The sequence below is a fragment of the Piliocolobus tephrosceles genome, chromosome 8 (assembly GCF_002776525.5).
Source record: "Piliocolobus tephrosceles isolate RC106 chromosome 8, ASM277652v3, whole genome shotgun sequence".
NCBI lineage: Eukaryota > Metazoa > Chordata > Mammalia > Primates > Cercopithecidae > Piliocolobus > Piliocolobus tephrosceles.
The window spans coordinates 2,685,371-2,704,878 of record NC_045441.1 but is presented as its reverse complement, the minus strand read 5'-3'; the positions used below and the strand labels follow the sequence as shown (position 1 = coordinate 2,704,878).

The window sequence follows — 19,508 nt, the reverse complement described above, 5'->3', positions numbered from 1 at the left end:
CATGTACCTCACAGGGTGTGTGCTGGCATCCACTTTCCTCACCCAGAAATCATTCCCCAAGACAGATCATGCTCCTGGGAGACCAAGCTGATCACATCGCTGCCTCCAGACACACGCCTCGCGCTGCTGCTAACTCCCTCAGCCCAACTCCCAATACCCTAAGGGTGAGGGTGTCCACACCACACTCCCGGCACTGGCATCCTGCCCTTCCCCACGTGTGTTCACGCAGGCTCATCCACACACACTGTGTCCCTCCCTGCCTGTGCCTTCAAAGTCGTAGAAACTAATATGCCCCCAGCCCGCATGACCCCGTATGCCGCACATGTCATGTGTGCCCAGGCTGTGTGACACATGAGGACCTCGTGCCACAGGGTCTTCCCACGGTTCCACTGGTTCACCCAGCCAACTCGCCCAGCCTCCTCTCCTAAGACCTCAGAAGCCCCACATGCGGAAGAGGGTGAGCAGGCCACTCTCTCCTAGGGCTCAGCAGGGTTCATCCAAGCCTGGGGCGAGGCTGAAGAGCCCTCTGAGGACTGCAGGACATCAGCGCCCTGTCCTCAGGGAAGGGCCCACGCAGAGGACGTCTGGCCTCAACGCCAGGAGCTCACAGCCCACGGGCCTGAGGGCCCCAAAACACTGGTCAGACACAAGGCAGGCATGGGTCAGCCAGAAGCACCCCCCTGAAGGCAGTCAGGAACAGCGGCCAGAAGCCCCTCACATCCCCATCGACCAAAACGCCAGTGTCAGCAAGCAAGTCCCATGGTGGGACAACAGCAGGTCCACCAGGCCAGAGAGATCCGGGGAAGCCGCTGTGGGAAGGATCGCCAAGGCAGGGGCACCACCTAGTGGCAGCAGCTCCTCTGCACCCACGGGGCCCCAAATCCCAACAAAGCATGGGCCCGGAGGCACGCAGACGCCAGCCCAGCTGGCACAGGCCCAGAGCACTCCCAGCCGCAGAGCCCTCTGCTTCCAGGACATCTGATGTCACCTCAGGTCCCCATGGCTGAGAGGAGGGGGATCCCTGAGCTCGCCCACAGAGGCACACGTCTCCACACACGCACGGCAAGTGCACTCAGCCCTCCCACAGGAACCACAAGCGGCAGCTGTGGCACCCGTGGCCCCATGGCCCCAGCTTCTCACCGCATCTGTGTCCCTGTTGCCCACTTCATCACCACATTCAGTGTTGCCAGACATGGGCTTCCGAAATCCTGAGACCTGCCCAAACTTGGTCCCTACCATCAGAAAAGCAAGCCCAGTGCATCTGGGGCTTACCCAGAAACGCACGTTGGTTTTTGGTTTTGTTTTTGTTTTTTAGAGACAGGGACTCACTCTGTCACTGGAGTGCTGTGGTGCAATCACAGCTCACTGCAGCTTGATCTCCTGGGCTCAGGTGATCCTCTCACCTCAGCCTCCTGAGTAGCTGGGACTACAGGTGCGCACCACTGAGCACAGCTAATTTTTTTTTCTACTTTTTTTGTACAAACAAGGTCTCAAATACATTCCCCAGGCTGATCTCAAATATCTAGGCTAGAGCAATCCCCCTGCTGCAGCCTCCCAAACCACTGGGATTACAAGTGTGAGCCACTGTGCACAGCCAGAAATGCACACATTTACCAAACCATCCCGGTGATTCTATGAGCCGTATTCAGGACCGCCAGCCTGCATTCCCATGAACTGTGACATGAGCAGTACCCCCACTGATGTCGACCGTGAGTCACCTGAGATCAGGCCCTGATGCAGAACCACACTCAGACAACCGCGCTGTGGAGCACCACGCGGGGAGCGGCGGGAGCCCTGAAGGGGCCCGGGCACGGCAGGCAACCCAGCACGTGAGGAAACCTGCCCTCTACCAGGCCCACGGCCAAGGCCAACGCAGGAGACCAGGAGTCGACCCCCACAGCGAGGACGGCTCCACCCGCCTTCCTGGCCATCAGCCTCCGGCTGCTCAGAGAGGACGCTCACACCAGCCCTCTCCAACTCACAGGGCCCTCCACAAACACACGATCGCGTCGGATTTTCACACGCAGTGGGGCAGAAGAGCTCCATGTCTCCCTTTCAATAACGGGAACACTGACCCAGAGCAGCACAGTGACTTGACACAGCTTTTACTGTTGCGAGGAGTGGGAGGGTGGGTTGAATTCAGCCTCCAAAGCACTATCTGTTTTCCTCATCAAAGCTGCAGGGCACCACACATGCATGCCACTTGCCTCCCGCCCACTTTTAAGCTGGTGGTTGCCACAGGCAGCCCACCTCCACCAGCCCTGCAGACCAACCCCTTCTCTCCCTCATCCAGGGCCTGGCCACCAGGGAGGGCAGAGTGAACACGGAACACACAGGCAGGCAGCACCCCCAGGCCAGCTTGCCCTCACACTGGCCACACCCAGGCAGCACCCCCAGGCCAGTTTGCCCTCACACAAGCCACGCCCAGGCAGGGTGCTCAGATGCGAGAACAGGGCTGAAAGGAGCAGCAGTACTTTGTAACCAGCCAGAGACAGCAGCCAGCTGCGCCAGGGCTACGTGCCTGACTGACACCCAGTGCTCCAGGGCAAACTGCACACTTGACCCTCCAACAGGGCCAGGCCCATCAGGCATGTGGGGGCCTCTGATGTCCCTTCACAAGAAAGAAGTCACGAAGGTTTCATCTGGTCAGAGTATTCCTAGAAGCAGAAGGGTCACCTTCCAAGCAATTAATAAGCCCAGAGAACAGACAGAAGCACAAAGCATTTAGGCCCCGCTGAGGCCGGCCCTACAGGAGCCTGTGTTCTACAGGGGGAGCTCAAGAGGAGACAGCAGCCCGGGCCGTGCTCTGATTTAGCAAAGCTCAAAGAAAACGAAGGGGCACTTTCAGGTGACAGAGAACTGAAGCCAGTAATGCTGATGAGAAGGTGGTGGAGCCCAGGACCAGCAGTCGGATGGTGTGGTCAAAGGTAGCTCTTTCAGAGAGTCTCGTTCTCAGCTTAGTCTACAAGAGCATGACGAAAGACAGGCAAGCGGGAAGCCTTGAAATCTCACAATCAAACACAAGAGGCTGCCTCGGCACCAGCACCACAGGCCCCAAGCCCCGGGCTCTGATGGCTCCTTCAAAAGCACCACTCCTGCACCTCCTGGAGACCTGGCGCACACAGGGCAACCACGCAGAGGGGACCAGACCAGAGCTGCCAGGAGGCGGTCACCTGCAGGGGCCAACCGAGCAGCTGCTGGAGAAAGATGAGCACAGGGCCCTGAGATGGATGGAGCAGGACAGACAGGACTAGACCTGGGAACGGTCCTGCCCTCCTAAGAATGCCATCCCCAGCACCCAGGGTGGTCCCCCGGCAGCTCCACCCCACATCCCTCCACCCACATGCTGGCACGCAGCTTGGCACAGACTGGCTTAAGAGGCTGCTACAAGCACCAGACAATCGTCTTCCACTATAGTGGGCGAGAACCGTTTGGATCTGTGTTCCTGCCCAAACCTCACGTTGAAGTGTAATCCCCAGTGCTGGAAGTGGGGCCCGGTGGGAAGTGTTTGGATTGTCGGCGGATCCCTCACAGCTTGGTCTGTCTTCATGACAGGGAGTTCTCATGAGATCGGGTCATTTAGAAGTGTGTGGCACCTCCCTCCCAACACTACTCGCGCTCGCTCTCTCTCTCTCGCACACTTTCTCACTCCTGCTTTTGCCACGTGGCGTGCCTGTTCCCTCTTCACCTTCCGCCATGACTGAAAGCTCCCTGCGGCTTCACCAGAAGCCAAGCAGATGCCAGTACCATGCTTCCTGTACAGCTGCAGAAGCGTGAGCCTATTCCACCTCTTCCCTTCATAACTACCCAGTCTCCAGTATTTCTTCACAGCAATGCAAGAACAGCCTAATACAGTGGGTTTTTCTTAATTCTAAAAACTCAGTTCATCTCCATTGGTTACAGTTCCCTAATATGAATGATTTCCCCCAAAAGCAATTACTTCCTCAGTATACACCAAAAAGAGTCTTTTCACAAAGCCCACAATGCAGGGCCATCAGATGCCTGCCACTGGTTTGCTGTGGATATTCTGCTTCTCAATGAAGATGTTACTAAGGCTTCAGCAGGATGAGTCGCTCAGTTCCACTGCCCCACCCGCTGGGAAAGGCCTCATTAAACCTGAGCAGCCGGGACAAACGCCCCCCACCCGCCACAGAGATGCCTGGCTGGAGACAGCGCCAGGGAGCCAGAGGCTCTGCTCTTCCCCGGCGACCCTTCAGAGAAGGCAGGACCCCGGAGGCACCTGCCCCTCCCTACCTGATGCTCAGGCCCGTGGTCTGGTCCAGTCTCTCCCAGCTTTGCAGCTTGGCCAGCAGCCTCTGAAAAGACAACAAAAGCATGGACCCCGTCATTGCCTGCCACAGGATTATCACATAAGACTGACAACAATGACCACGGCGCTAAGTCCCTGACCTCTCAGGAGAGCCTGCCCTCATCTCCGAGCTGAGTGCTACATGCTCCAAGTCTGCTCAGAAGCGGCCGGGTTATTATTCCGCAACTGCAGAAGCCACACTGGCGCTTCCTGCTTTACTCCTTCCTGGCCCTGTAAATTCAAGTACAAACCCCAGCAAGCTAAATGCAACGTGTGGCTGTGGAGGGAGAAGGCAGACAGCCTCAGAAATGATCCTGGGGTTGACTGTGCCCCAGGGAGCAGCCTCAGGTGCTTGAGCCATGAGGACTCACCCCTCCCCCATCTTCCAGGGGCTCCTCAGGGAGCCAAGCCCTGGAGCAGACAGACTCAGTCCTGGAGCCAAACTTCCCCTCATCAAACAGCAGACCAGGACCAACAGGCCCCAGGAGAGGAGGGCAGCCGCCCTGGAGCACCAGGGAGGCTGACATCACTGCCTACAGGCCAGTGTGCCCCTGGGTCACACACCTGTCCCATGCTGAGCAGCACCCCAAAGAGGTGAGGCTCATGGCCCTCCCCGGATGGAAGCAAGCTGAGAGCAGGGACTCTGCCTTTGTTCTGGCCTCGCTTCACCTCCACCCAGCGCCAAGCACCGTGCTGTGTTCAACGCTCCACTTGGCAAGTCAGTCAGGTATTCTCAGAGCGCCTCCTACACGCAGGCACGCGCTTGACTAGTTACCCAATAGCCAACACCACAGAACATTCACTACGTGCCTGTCACTGCTCTGAGCACTTCACAGAGACTCATGTGAGCCTCACAGTCCCGACCAGGCAGGCACCAGCACCGCTCCTCCCTGTGCAGATGGGGAGACGGACAGGGAGGTGAAGGAGCCGGCCCAGGGACACGGAGCAGCGCAGACGGGGAGACGGACAGGGTGGTGAAGGAGCCAGCCCAGGGACACGGAGCAGCGCAGAGTGGGAGACGGACAGGGCGGTGAAGGAGCCGGCCCAGGGACACGGAGCAGCAAGCACCCAACTGCGGAGTGTAGCTTGAGAGTCCCAACTCTTCAACCATCTAACAATAAATTACACGGCGGCCAGAGAGAAAAGGATGTCGCATGGGAGCTGTCTTTCCAGGCTAAGCTCCTATAGAACCCAGCACCTGAGAGAAGAGTCCCTGCCAGACACCACCGCTAGCAGGGAGCCGCCTCACCGTGGGTCACAGGGCCAAGGCCCTGAAAGGACCCTGGCTGTATCGCAGCTCTGAAGAGGACAGAGATGCCACACCACCCAACGGGGACTTCTGCAAGTGGCCAGCCTGACAGGTGGGTAGCTGCAGAGCACTGCAGACGGAGTCTGCTCTCCTGCCAGGCCACACAACCACCCGAGAAAGGTGGCACAGGTGTGCCAGGCACAGAGGGGAGCAGCTGTGGCCACAGGGAAGTGGTGTGAATGACAGAGGACCTGGGCAGGGGCCAGAAGGCCTAAATTCTGGCCCAAACTTGCTGTGCACCAGGCAAGAGAGGGAGCTTCTCTGAACCTGTTTCCTCCTCTGCCTGCAACATGACTGCAGGATGCTTTCCAGCACTGACGTCTTCCTACCAAGTGCTACAGTGGAGGCAGAAGACCCCCAGCACAGGGCCCCGCCAGCCCTGGCGCTCACAGTGTCGCACGCACTCTGACTCACCCTCTGTACCAGTTCCCTGCTGCAACCGAAACAGATCACCACAAACTAACTGGCTTCAAACAACACAAATTGGTGTGCACAGAGGCTCACGCCTGTCATCTCAGCACTTCAGGAGGCAAAGGCGGGAGGATCACTTGAGCCCAGGAGCTCAGGACCAGCCTGGGCAACACAGGGAGATACGGTCTCTACAAAAAAAAATTTTAATATTTAAAAATCCCGGCCAGGTGCGGTGGCTCACACCTGTAATCCCAGTACTTTGGGAGGCTGAGGCAGGTGGATCACAAGTTCCAAGAGATCAAGACCATCCTAGCCAACACAGTGAAACCCTATCTCTACTAAAAATACAAAAATTAGCCAGGCATGGTGGCGGACGCCTGTAATCCCAGTTACTCAGGAGGCTGAGGCAGGAGAATCACTTGAACCTGGGAGGCGGAGGTTGCAGCGTGCCAGGATCGTGCCACTGCACTCCAGCTTGGGGAGAGAGCGAGACTCCATCTCAAAAAAAAGCCCACAAATGTACTATTTTACAGTACTTTAGTTCAGAAATCCAAAATGGGTCTCCCCAGGCTGGAATTCTGGTGTCAGCAGGGCTGTTTTCCTTCTGCAGGTTCCAGTGGAGAGTTCACTTCCCTGCTCCTTCCAGCTTCCAGAGGTGCCCACATTCCCTGGCTTGTAGCCCCTCCTCCATCTCCACACCCAGCAAGAGCTGCCAAGTCCCTCTCACGTCACTCTGAGCCCACAGGATGGCCCAGGAGCCCGTCCCCGCCGTGGGCCAGCAGACCAGTGACCTCATTCGCCCTGCCACGGAAGGTGCTGTGTTCACAGGCTCTAGGGATGAGACCTGGAACTCTCTGGGGACCACGATTCTGCCTCCCACCCCATCACAGCAACCTCCATCTTGTAGGTGAGCGGCTGTGGGTGTGACCACAATACCGAGGCTCTTCTAGGCAGGGCAGAGGACACGCACAGGAACCGCACACCACGCAGGCCCTCACCTCGTTCTCCAGCTCCAAACCAACCAGCGTCTCCTGCATCTTCTCCTGGCGCCCCAGCTTCCTCTGCAGCCCTTCCAGCTCTTCCTGGAGCAGCCCGTTGGTCTCTCTCATCTCCCTGGCAGTGCCACAAAGAGTCACTCAAATAGCCACACACCCTAGGGATAAGCCCAAGAGCCCGGGAGCCCTGTCCCTACAGGGTCTGCACAGTGGGCTCCGTGCACACAAACCCAGACTCACTCAAGGCGGCTGCCCCATCCCCCGCAACCCCTCACCGCAGGTGCGTGCTCTCCTCCCGCAGCTGCTTCAGCTCCCGTTCCAGCCTAGGGAGCCGCACCAGCTCTGACTTCATGTTCTTCACAATCGCAGCATCCTGCTCTTGCAGGGACAGCTTCTGTTCCAGATCCTGATGGAGGCCAGAGACAGAGAAGAAGAGGAAAATGAGCCACACAAAGAGACCTGGAAAAAATCACACACACACGGCTAAGAGAAAGAAGCCGGTGTGCAATGGCTACACGCACTGCAGGATCCAACCACAGAACATTCTGGGAAAGGCGGGGGTTGTCAGGGGCTCAGAAAGAGAGAGGCAGGGATTGACTGGGGGAGCAGAGAGGATTTTTAGGCAGTAAAACTTTTCTGTGTGACACTCTAACGGCAAATCTGGGACATTTTACATTTGCCTGAACCATACACTGTCCCACTCCAAGAGTGACCCTCACGTGACCCGTGGACTCTGCATAACACTGATGTGTCCAGGCAGGTTCATCACTGCCACACGTGCTTCACTCTGCCGGGGAGGCTGTGTGTGTGTGTGCATTGGGGTGGGGGGAGCAGGTGGTACACAGGGCAGGTTCGCCACCGTCACGCATGCTCCACTCTACCAAGGGAAGCTGTGTGTGTGTGAAGGGGGGAGCAGGGGGTACACAGGGCAGGTTCATCACTGTCACGCATGCGCCACTCCATCAGGGCAGGTTGTGTGCGTGAAGGGGGGAGCAGGGGGGTACACAGGGCAGGTTCATCACTGTCACGCATGCTCCACTCTATCAGGGCAGGTTGTATGTCAGGGGGGATCAGGGGATACACAGGGCAGGTTCATCACCATCACACAAGCTCCACTCTACCAGGGGAGACCGTGTGTGGTGGTGGGGGGAGCAGGGGGTACAAATGAGCTTTACCTTCTGCTCATTTTGCTGTGAACCTAAAACTGCTCTAGAAAATACCATCCATTAGGCCGGGCACGGTGGCTCAAGCCTGTAATCCCAGCACTTTGGGAGGCCGAGGCGGGCGGATCACAAGGTCAGGAGATCGAGACCATCCTGGCTAACACGGTGAAACCCCGTCTCTACTAAAAAGTACAAAAAACTAGCCGGGCGAGGTGGCGGGCGCCTGTAGTCCCAGCTACTTAGGAAGCTGAGGCAGGAGAATGGTGTGAACCCGGGAGGCGGAGCTTGCAGTGAGCTGAGATCCGGCCACTGCACTCCAGCTTGGGCGACAGAGCGAGACTCCGTCCCAAAAAAAAAAAAAAAAAAAAAAATACCATCCATTAAAAATTAAAGTCACTGAGGTCACGAAATTCCTCCACTAAACTGTCCCAGGTCCTCAGCAGCCTCCATGCCTCAGGACTCCCCTGTGGGAGGCCTTCCCGGGCTGCACCAGAGGCCTTGAAGCTGCTTCCAATACTGAGCCTCAGCATCCACTCCAGGGCAGCTCTTCCCAGCACCGTCCTCCCAGCCCCCCACGCACTGGGAGCTGGCACTCACACCACAGAGCTGCTATGCTCACCACCTGGCCTCAGGGAGCTCTCCAGGAGCAAAAGTCTATCTCAAGTCTGGTCCAGGATGGCACTCCATGGTAAAACATCCCACTCCTCCCACGTCAAGCCCACTTCTGACGCTCCAGTAGCACCTGTGTAACGGCTAAGTCAGTGAGGACAGGCTTCTGCCGACGGTACCCAGGCCCCTTGGGACACAGACAGCTGGCATCTGTAAGCAGCAAGTCACTGACCAGGCAGAGCATGAAGCCACAACCAAACCAGACGGCCATTCAACAGGCAGAGCATGAGATCACAACCAAACCAGACGGCCATTCAACAGGCAGAGCGTGACACCACAACCAAACTAGACGGCCACTCAACAGGCAGAGCGTGAAACCACAACCAAACCAGACGGCCATTCAACAGGCAGAGTGTGAGACTACAACCAAACCAGACGGCCATTCAACAGGCAGAGCGTGAGATCACAACCAAACCAGACGGCCACTCAACAGGCAGAGCGTGAGACTACAACCAAACCAGACGGTCATTCAACAAACACTAACACAGTCCATCGCCTCCCAGCCAGCAAATCCTGAGAGGTGGGCTGAGGACTGCGAGGGGCCAGGGAACACCACCAGGAGGGGACGTGGCAGAGGCCAGATTGGGGGTGCCGGTCAGCTCTGCAGCCAGGAAGAGCTGGTGTGAAGCATGGAGGTGAGGATGCATAGGGGCTGAGGGGGCACCGCCAAAGCACAGGGTCTGGAGGCTGCTCTCCAGGCAACAGGAGGCAGGAGAGGGATCTGGAGTCGGCATCTCCCTGGCCCATCCTCCACAGAGAAATGGCACAGCCTGAGCTTGAGTCAGACGCCCTGACAGACCCAGCTCCAGCTGTGCAACTGTGGGCAGATTTCTCAACCTCTCTCTGCCTGTATCTTCTTCTCACATGTCGTCACACACACGGACATTTCCTCTTCGTGTGTGTGGTCAGTCTCCCTCCTCTAAAATACACGCTCCCTGAGAGCAGAACCATCTGCCTCATTCACCACGGCATCGCTGGTGCCCAGCACAGTGCCCAGCACACAGGGCAGAAGCAAACCTCACAGGAGGCCCACGGAGCTCGGCACCAGCGCAGAAAGGCCAACGGGAGGCGGCGAGTCAAGGCCACCACAGGGATGTCCACAAGGCCCCTGACCCAGAGCGACTCACTTTAATCTGCTGCTCATGGTCTGCTCTCGCTTCCTGGCTGGCCTGGAGTTCCTGGATTTTCTGATTGGCTTCCTGCCATTTTCTATTGAAAGAAAAATACATCACATACAGAAACAGGCATGTGGCAAGGCCAACAATTCTCCTCAGCTTGAGACCCGCCCCAGCACAGACCCACGCACATTCACTCCCACCCCAAGACCCTCCCCCCGGCACAGACCCCACCACACACACACTCCACTGCACAGGTACCCCAAGGTCCCAGGCCCCAGCCCCTGTGGGCTGTCTCTGCGGCCTCAGGCTGCTCATCCGGAAGGGTGCATAGTGAGCCCAGGCCACCTGCAAGGTCCTCTCCAGCAGTGGCACCCCCAGCTCTCACCTGCCTGCAGCAACCCCCAGTCCTGGTGCAGCTGCAACAGGGCCCCACCCAGGAATGACCTCTCCTCTCTACTACGAAACTAGAACTCTACTAAAACAGCATTTGCTGAGGGAAGGTTCCAAGTCTAAAGGAGATGCCCACAGTCTCCTGACCACACCTCCAGACAAGGCTCTCCCGTCTGTACCTCGGCTGAGCTCAGCCCTGTGCCTGGACATCCCTTCCCAGCCGCACCCCCTCTACCATCAAGGCACATGGCGCTGCCCTCTGAACCTAGCCCTCAGCAGGGCACGGTGGCTCAGCCTGGGACCCCAGCACTCCAGGAGGCTGAGGCAGGAGGATCACTTGAGGCCAGGAGCTCAAGACCAGCCTGGGTGACAAAGCGAGACGGCTATCTCTACAAAACGTTTTTTAAAATTAGCTAGGTGCAAAATCAATCCCAGCTACTCGGTGGCTGAGGCAGAAGAATCACTGAACCCAGGAGGCAGAGGCTGCAGCGAGCCAAGACGGTGCCACCGTACTCCAGCGTGGGTGACAGAGCGAGACTCAATCTCAAAGAAAAAAAAATCAGCCAGGTATACTGCACATGCCTGCAGTCCCAGTTACTCTGGGTGCCACTGCACTCCATGCTGGACGACAGAGTGAGACCTTGTCACAAAAACTAAAGTAAAATCTAGCTCTGCAGGAGCCCTCTCTAAGAAGGAGGGGGAGGGAAGTTGCTGCCCCCATTTTGCTCCAGGAACATCAGGACACTTTCTGGGCTCATGGTCCTGGCTCCAGAGGCCTCAGCGTCTGCCCCTCTTGACTGTCTGTGAATTAGGACAGCACCTGGGAGTGCATCCACAACCCACCCAGCCACCAAGAGAGACGTGGGGTGCACGCCCCCACACGTGACCCAACCCCCGACCCCACACCCTGGGCCCGCCCACTTGTGCTGCAAGTCCAGCTGCTCCTGCAGCTCCTGCTTCTCCGACTCCAGGCGCTTCACCCGCATCTCCTGGTCCATCACGCTCCACTGCAGTTCTGAGATCCTCCCCTTCAGGGCATTGATGGTCTAAAAGCAGAAGGGGCCAGAGAGCCACTCAGTGAGTAGAGCCCACGTGTGGAAGGAGCACATGGAGGTGAGAAGAGTGGAGAGGCACCACCCACATGCCACAACCAAGCAGGAGGCAGAGGGGCAGAGGAATAGGGGGACAGAGGGGCATCAGGCAGAGGGGCAGAGGGGTAGGGGGACAGACGGCAAGCAGGCGAGGGGGGCAAGGGGAGCAGAGGAGCAGAGGGCCAGGGGGCAGAGTCACCTCCTTCTGGAGGATGCGGGTCCAGGCAGGCACTCACACACAAGGCCCACCTTCCTCCTGGTGCTGCAGAGCAGCACAGCCCAGAGCCTGCCACGAGCCACGCAGGAGCTGAATGAGGAGACCCAGGCCCCAGCCAGTGCCCCTGGAAAGGAGGCTTGGTAAGGCGGCTTCAGAAGCAAAAGTCCTCACCAGCCAAGATGGGCCTGGACTCTCAGGCCTGGCACCTGGCAGTCTCTGTGCCAGTGCCACATGCTCCCAAAGTCCCACCAGGCACCCACATACCCGCCACACCATCATTTTGGTCCGATCGTGGCTCCTGTCGTCCCTCCCCAGCCACCCCAATGCTACTATGCGGCTATTTGCTAATGACATCACCCTCGAACAACAGCAAGGCACTGGCCAGCCAACAGGACAAAGACGGAGGCTGTGCAGGGGGCTAGGCGGTAGCTGCTGGGGAGGCCGTGCGCTTGGAAGGGGAGCGCATAGCACAGGCAGGAGCGCCCCTGGGGAGGCAAAGCCAGCAGCCCCTCTGGCAGCCTCCAGGACAGCAGGTCTGCCTGACAGCACGGAACCCGCACATGACAGAACGGCCACGCTTCATCCTGACCACCCCCACCAGGCAACCTTCTGAGGACCCTAACCCTCTGGAAAAGCTCAGAAAACCCCAGGTGTCCTCAGAGAAAGAGCACATGGGTCGAGCCAATGTGAGAAGCCAGACAGACCCTGAGAAGCATCACTGTAAGTTAACACACGGAAACACACGGGCGTGATGTCAGCTCTGGGGACCACGCCCCCAGGGCAGGACAACGGCAAACTCACATAGCAAACGACCTGGGTGGGCTTGGCTGGGTGGCACCTCCGCAAACAAGGAGGCCACAGCACTTATTTCCCTGTTCCTGAGAACCCGTGCCCAGCTGAGCCCGCTGAAGCCTATCACCGCCGTCCACCCCACGACGCTCTGGGAAGGCCCACACGGGGGCGGCGTGCTCCCCAAACGCCCACAACGGGTACGGTTTACCTCACCCAATGGTGAAGCATCAACCTGGGAGTCAAAAAAGAAGGTATTAAAAACACACTAACAATAAACACATCCTCCCAGAGGTCTTCTGAACTCAATTAATACACACCAGGTGCCGGGACCAGACCGGATGCAGGGCCAAGCCCAACTGCCCGCAGGGGCACCCGTGTTGTAGGGGACGCCGGACAGCTGGCAAGGAAGAGGCGCATAAGACAATTTCAGAGTAAGGAGGTTGACAATCAGGACCCTGTGACAGGAGAAGGCAGCCAAGGCCTAGTGAGCAGCGAGGGTGTACCCTGAGCAGCTGCCACCCTAGCTTAGACATGACAGGCCAAAGCAGCAGCACCCGCAGCAGCGCGATCTCCCCCTCACGGGGCCCCACCCCACTGGGCACCACCCTGCGGCTCCTCCAGTCTCCCACTCCTCTGCCCCTCATGGAGTTTTGGGCATGACTCACCCTCCCCCATGGAACCGCAGGTGCCCACAGACAGCGGGGACAGGGTCTGACCCACCTCCAGCACAGCCCAGCACACAGGAACTGGAACCCAGAGCACGGGCAAGGCAAGAGCAGCTTCTCGGAGGCCAATCACACCTCCTTTCCTGCCAACGTTCCCTCCAGAAGCAGATGGGGGAACAACCTCAACACACTTCCCCAGCACCGCCCACAGAAAGGACCCAGGGCCAGTTTCTGAGAGCCACAGCCATGCCATTTCTTCGGATAGTCAAAGAAATGCAAATCCATTCGTGCCTACTTAAGCCTCCTGACAAAACAACAGCTATTTCCAGAAAAGACCACCATCCACGACAGGGAAGGCTGCAGGGAAACTGGAGCCCTCAGCTGGGGCTCTGAGAACAACTGCTGCAGAGACTGCCATCGCTGGGGACCTTATAACCCAGTCCTAGGGGTCTGTGCAAAGTCAACAGAAGCGAGGGCTGAGGGAAGGGCTACCTGCTGCATTAGATACACGAGTGAACGCAAACACACTAAAGGCCACAAACAACAAAAAACGGATTCATCAGCCTTTAAAATTCATAATTACAAAGGCAAAGAAACTGCTTACCTTTTTCTTTTTTTCAGACAGAGTCTCACCATGTTGTCCAGGCTGGAGTGCAATGGCGGGACCTTAGCTCACTGCAACCTCCACCTCCCGGGTGCAAGTGATTCTCCTGCCTCAGCCTCCCGAGTGGCTGGGACTACAGGCGCCCACCACCACGCCCGGCTAATTTTTGTGTTTTTAGTAGAGATGGAGTTTCACCATGTTGGCCAGGCTGGTCTCCAACTCCCGACCTCAGGTGATCCACTCACCTTGGCCTCCCAAAGTGCTGGGATTACAGGCATGAGCCACCACGCCCGGCCCAAGTGCTCAACTTTTTAATTGAAAACTACAGAATGGAAAATTAATACTTCTACTGATTAAAACTATGCAAAAAATGCAGCTGCCCGTGTGGGAAGCACAATTAAAAACACAGGCGCAGCGCTGCAGTGGTGAACAACAGCATGCATTCCCTCTCCTCGGGAAAACAGCGCCAGGAGGGCAGGCCCCGCGGAGTGGAGGCCCCGCTCACCTCGCCGGCCTGGGCCAGGCTGTCCTCTTTCTCACGCAGCTTCTTGCTGGCAGCGTCCAGGTTCTGCTGACACTGCCTGTTGCGCTCCAGCTGCTCCTGCATCTTCTCCTCCGCCCCAGCCTCCCGCTCCTGAAGCTGCCGGATGCGCGTCAGGAGCTCCTGGTTGCGGTCGACCTCACGCTGTCAAGAGAGCAAGAGTCAGATGCCACGTGCCGCCCACGGGAGGGTCAGCGGGGAGCCCTCACCCCCACGCCTTTCTCAGAACAGGCCGAGGCGCCAAAAAGAGGCGAGCAGGACGCATCAGCCAAGTCAGCGGCAGAACCAGGACGGGACCTGGGACCTGGGACCCAGCTCCAGCGCCGGCGCCCCTGCTGAGGCGCCATGATGGTGAGCACTGTGCGAGCTCAGGGCTCCCAGGACGGGCACTTGGCACAGATCACACACACATGCATCACACCGTCTGCTCAGCAGTTGCCTCTGCAGGGAGAGGGAGCACGGGAAATCTACAATTCAGCATTGACCTTGGGGAGAAGCTGAGCTTTCACAGCAGCAGCAAATCCTGTCTAACTTCACTCTGGCCGGCACTGAAATGAGCTGGCACTCCCCCAGCGAGCAGACGATGGGGGCAGAGACAGGTGGGGTGGGCAGGAGGCTGCGGACAGAAGCAGTTTACGCTGGGCTCAAATCTGCCACACATGCACACCATCTGACACAAACCTCCAGAGCCACCCCCCCAGGACTGGCCTTGGGGAGGCTGCGTGGCTCTCACTGGTCGGGATGTGACATAACCAAGAAGCACGCTCAGACCTCCTGATTCTAATGACCCGCAGGCCCTGCAAGTTCACTGCCAGGTACCAGAGTCCCAGGAGGTGAAGGTGGTGAGTCCTGATAGAGCCCAGCACCCTGCCTTGCCCTGCCTTCCTCGGGAAGCGCCAAGCACTCCGGGAAGTCAGGGAGGAATATGAGCCTGTGCTGTCCTCGTCCAGCCCAAACCCAGGAGAGGTGTGACACAGGTGGTTGCCTTCTGAGAGAGGCTGACCCGCACCTCGGAGGGACTCTAGCCCTTGTGAGCTGCAAGGGCTGCCTCACAACAACCAAGAGACTCCTCTGTGATGCAGAACAGCAGCTGGGGTTGGCGCGGGGCTCCACCCAGCACCATCACAGCCAGATGGGGCACCAGGCCTGGGACTGCCAGTCCTAGTGCAGACAAGGCAGCCAGCAGGTCGTTGGACTTCAGACACTTAGGTCTCAACCCCTAATAGGTATTTCCAGGTGGAACTCCAAGGAACAATTGGAAAACTACTGGTTCCAACTGTTCCTGGGGTCCTGAGCAGCTATGTCTGTGGGCAAGGAAGGAAAGTCCTGCTAGAAGGTGGCTGGAGCTCAGCAAGGAGCCCCAGGTGTAAGCTCACTCACCTGCATTCTTGGATTTCCCCAAGAAAGGGCCCCCGGAAACCCTACAATGGCCCCTCCCTCAATACAACATTTGTGAGCACCCATAAAACGCCATAAGCTGCGCCACACAATGGAAATCCTGGGCAGAGTCAGGTGGGCCCTGCCCTCAGGGACTCTCGGCCCAGAGGAACTCCAACAGCTGCACACTCCGTTCCTCCTGCCTGAGAGCCACAGCCATGCCATGAGCACGCTGCCTCCAAACTAATGACCTGGTGCCACCTCTCCACCCCTAACAAGGGAACCTCAACAGTTCGGGAGATTCCTGTGGCCTCTCCCTCCCCTTCCCACCGATTCCTCCAGGACTGTCCCTCCTAGGATCCACCCAGGCCATGAGCAAAAGCCCCACCTCTCAGGGAAAACAGCTCTCAAAGCAGCAATGGAGCCAACCCTGAGGCAGTGGACCCCACCTTGTGGCACCTCAGGCTCACTGAGCCCACACAATGCACCACAGCCAGGATCTGCAGGCCAGGGGCAAGGAATCCAACCAGCATCACACCCCGGAAGACGTGAGCTATTTTTCTAGGGCCTAGGAGAGCGTGTGAATAAACTGCATGATGCCGGGGTGGGGCTAGACACCCACCCGCCAAAAGAGGGCACAGAGAGGCCAAGGAGACTTTCCGCCCAATACTCTGCCTGAACCTTGGCAGCATTTCCACAACTGATCGGCACTGACTGAAACCCTGGCAAAGTGCTATTCATCAGAGCAGAGGGAATTCGCACACTCAGTGGAAACCTAATTCCCTCCCCAAGGACAGGGTGTCTTCCCTGCTGCCCTGGGTGAGCCAGGAGCAACATACAGCCACCACTGAGGACGGCACCCTTTGCTAGGGCCCTCCAACCCAAAGACCCAGCATGGACCCGAGACTCTGTGCCACCCTGTGACCTAAGCCTGTCACTCCTACACCACTCAGCAATTCTGTCAGATCTGCATTCCAACTCTTCCAGAGGGAAGAGGAAACCAGGAGACCCAACAAAGGAATCTGTGCCAGCACCGCAGCCTCACTGAACAGACACAGCAAGTGTTCCCATTTCATGCCACCCTCCTCTAGGACATCAAGCATAACCAATACCTGCCCCACAGCATGTGTGGCCTCAGAAGGAATGTCCTGACAACCGTGACACAGGGCATGTCAGGCTTCCAGTCAGCTAGGTTCTGATTTCCTGCGGCCTGGCAGGTACCGTGCACAGCCCTCTTGCTCCCAGGTACTGGGATCTGATTTCTTACGACCTAGCAGGTACAGTGCACAGTCCCCTTGCTTCAGTGGCTGGCTGGGCTGACCCTCGCCCCACGCGAACCCACCTCGTAGTTCCTGGCACTGGTGCTGGCCGCTCTCTCCAGCTCCACTCGAGCCCTCTTGTGACTCAGTTCCATCTGCATCTTCTCCCGCTCCACTTGGATGAGGTGGGACTTCGAACGGATCTGCTCTGCTCTTTCCTCCAGCTGAGAGGGACATACCGAAAGAAAAACAGAATCCTCAGTGACTGCATCAAACAAGGTTGAGTGACTCCGTGCAGCGGACACACTCCCTGAGCACCCATTCCTGCAGGTCCTGCACTAAGTCTTGATGCGCCCCAGCTACCGGGCCCCAGGCTGGGGAACAGGGGAGGGGCAGGCAAGGGGAAGGTGAAAAAGCCTAGGAAGAGAAAGACGTCTTTTGAGATGACATTAAGCATATTAGTGAATGCAATGGCCTCGAATGCCACCCATTTATTTACCAGCCAATGGCTCTGTGGGTCAGAAGTCCAGACGTAGGTGGCTGCGTTCTCTGAACACGGTCTCCCAGGCTAAAAATCAATGCAGTCAACCAAGACATGTTCTCGTGGAGCTCAGCATCCTCTCACAAGCTCACATGGATGGAGAATGAGGTCTCCTTCCCTACCGGCTGCCAGCCCAGTACGGCCATCAACTCCTAGGAGCTGCCCACATCCCTTGCCACATGGACCTCTCCATCTCCAAAATCAACCACATTCAATCTCCCTTGTCAAATCCCGCTCCTGCCATGTCTCTGACTGCTCTGCCTCAGATGTCTGGACTGAGACTTAAAGGGCTCTGGTGAGTAGATCAAGCCCACCCAGGGAGTGGATCAAGTCCACCCAGGTAATCTCCCTATCTCAAGGTCAACAGATCTGGGACATTAATTACATCTGCACAATCCCACAATGATACCTAGTCAGTATCGACTGAAACCTGGGAGGCAGCAGGAAGGTGAGTGTGCAATAGAGCCTGGAACCTGAGGGCCCTCTCAGAAATCTGCCTACCACACAGGGCTAGTGATTACAGGTGAGCTGAGCCTCACAGAGCCCCAGAAGACTTGCCAAACAGTTCCAGAGCCAGCCTCTGGGTACGACCTGCTCAGTTGCAGGAAAAGGCAGACTCACCAACTCTTCATATAGCCCAGAGCCTTGCAGTGCAGCATCTCTCGGCACTTAACAAATACAGAGTCTCAGGCTACACCCCAGACCTATTCAATCAGAATCTTCTCTTTAGGTTGGGCGCAGTGGCTCACGCCTGTAATCCCAGTACTTTAGGAGGCCAAGTCAGGTGGATCACTTGAAGCCAGGAGTTCAAGATCAGTCTGGCCAACGTGGGGAAACCCCATCTCTACTAAAAATACAAAAATTAGCCAGCGTGGTGGTGCACACCTGTAATTGCAGCTGCTCAGGAGGCTGAGGCAGGAGAAATGCTTGAACCCAGGAGGTGGAGGCTGCAGTGAGCCAAGATCACACCACTGCACTCCAGCCTGGGTGACAGGGCAGGAGTTCACCTTGGAAAAAAAAAAAAAAATCTAGGCCGGGCACGGTGGCTCACGCCTGTAATCCCAGCAGTTCGGGGGCCAAAGTGGGTACATCACTTGAGGTCAGGAGTTGGAGACCAGCCTGGCCAACATGGTGAAACCCTGTCTCTAGTCAAAACTACAAAAATTAGCCGGGCATAGTGGTACGTACCAATAATCTCAGCTACTCCGGAGGCTGAGGTGGGAGAATCGCTTGAACCTAGGAGACGGAGGCTGCAGTGAGCCAACATTGTACCACTGCACTCCAGCCTGGATGACAGAGTAAGACCCTGTCTCCAAAAGAAAAAAAGAAACTTCTTTTTAAACACATTCTCAGGGCGTTCACATGCACGTGAAAGTTTGATAAGCACCAGAGTAGGGTGGTGGTTTCCAATGGGGGCCAGTTTTGCCCCTGGGAACATTTGGCACTGTCTGGAGACACCTGACTGTCACAGGGAGGTGGTCATATGTGTGTGCTGATGGCTGGCATCCAGGGGTAGAGGCCAGGGATGTTGTTAAACAGCCCACAATGCACAAGAAAGTCCTGAGAAAAAAAGAATTACCCAACCCCAATGCCAAGCACGCCAAGGCTAGGAAAGCCCGGGACAGCGGGAGGGAAGTTTCTCTGTCCTCCCACCTGTGTTCCCTGGTGGCCCAAGCCCACGCTTCCTTTATTACTATGTTACCGTGTCTCGATTCCCGGCTGCCGCTGTTTGGTCATTCCTAAGACTGCCCTTCAAACTCAGCAGCCTTCCTGGTCTCACTTCTGTGTCTGCAGTCAAACCTGAGCCTCTCGAGGCGGGTGGGCACCCCACCTGCAGGGGGCACTACCGGCACGGACCAGGAGTCCCAGACACACCTGACCCGTGTGCCACCTCTGCCTGGAGCTAACTACAACTGAAAGACAGCAACCGAAAGCTTGCCCTTGCATTAAACCAACACAGATGTGTGATAAACCAGACAGCACACGTTCCCCCGCCTGCCATAGTCTCCAGGCCCTCTCTGCCACGCCGCCACGGTCTCCGGGCCCTCTCTGCCACG

The 19,508-nt window shown here is 57.4% G+C and overlaps 1 protein-coding gene across 8 annotated transcripts in view; it reads right to left on the bottom strand.

Annotated features, from left to right (window-relative positions):
• MAD1L1 (mitotic arrest deficient 1 like 1) overlaps window positions 1-19,508 on the bottom strand; it is a 416,677-nt gene that overhangs the window by 392,031 nt on the left and 5,138 nt on the right. For all 8 annotated transcript variants that reach the window (XM_026447217.1, XM_026447216.1, XM_026447218.1 and 5 more), the window contains 7 exons: window positions 16,994-17,134; window positions 14,239-14,418; window positions 11,286-11,410; window positions 9,984-10,065; window positions 7,300-7,430; window positions 7,028-7,142; window positions 4,255-4,316 (listed from right to left, as the gene is read on the bottom strand). In XM_026447217.1, the coding sequence (XP_026303002.1) occupies window positions 4,255-4,316; window positions 7,028-7,142; window positions 7,300-7,430; window positions 9,984-10,065; window positions 11,286-11,410; window positions 14,239-14,418; window positions 16,994-17,134 (836 nt within the window). The remainder of the gene's footprint in view (window positions 1-4,254; window positions 4,317-7,027; window positions 7,143-7,299; window positions 7,431-9,983; window positions 10,066-11,285; window positions 11,411-14,238; window positions 14,419-16,993; window positions 17,135-19,508) is intronic.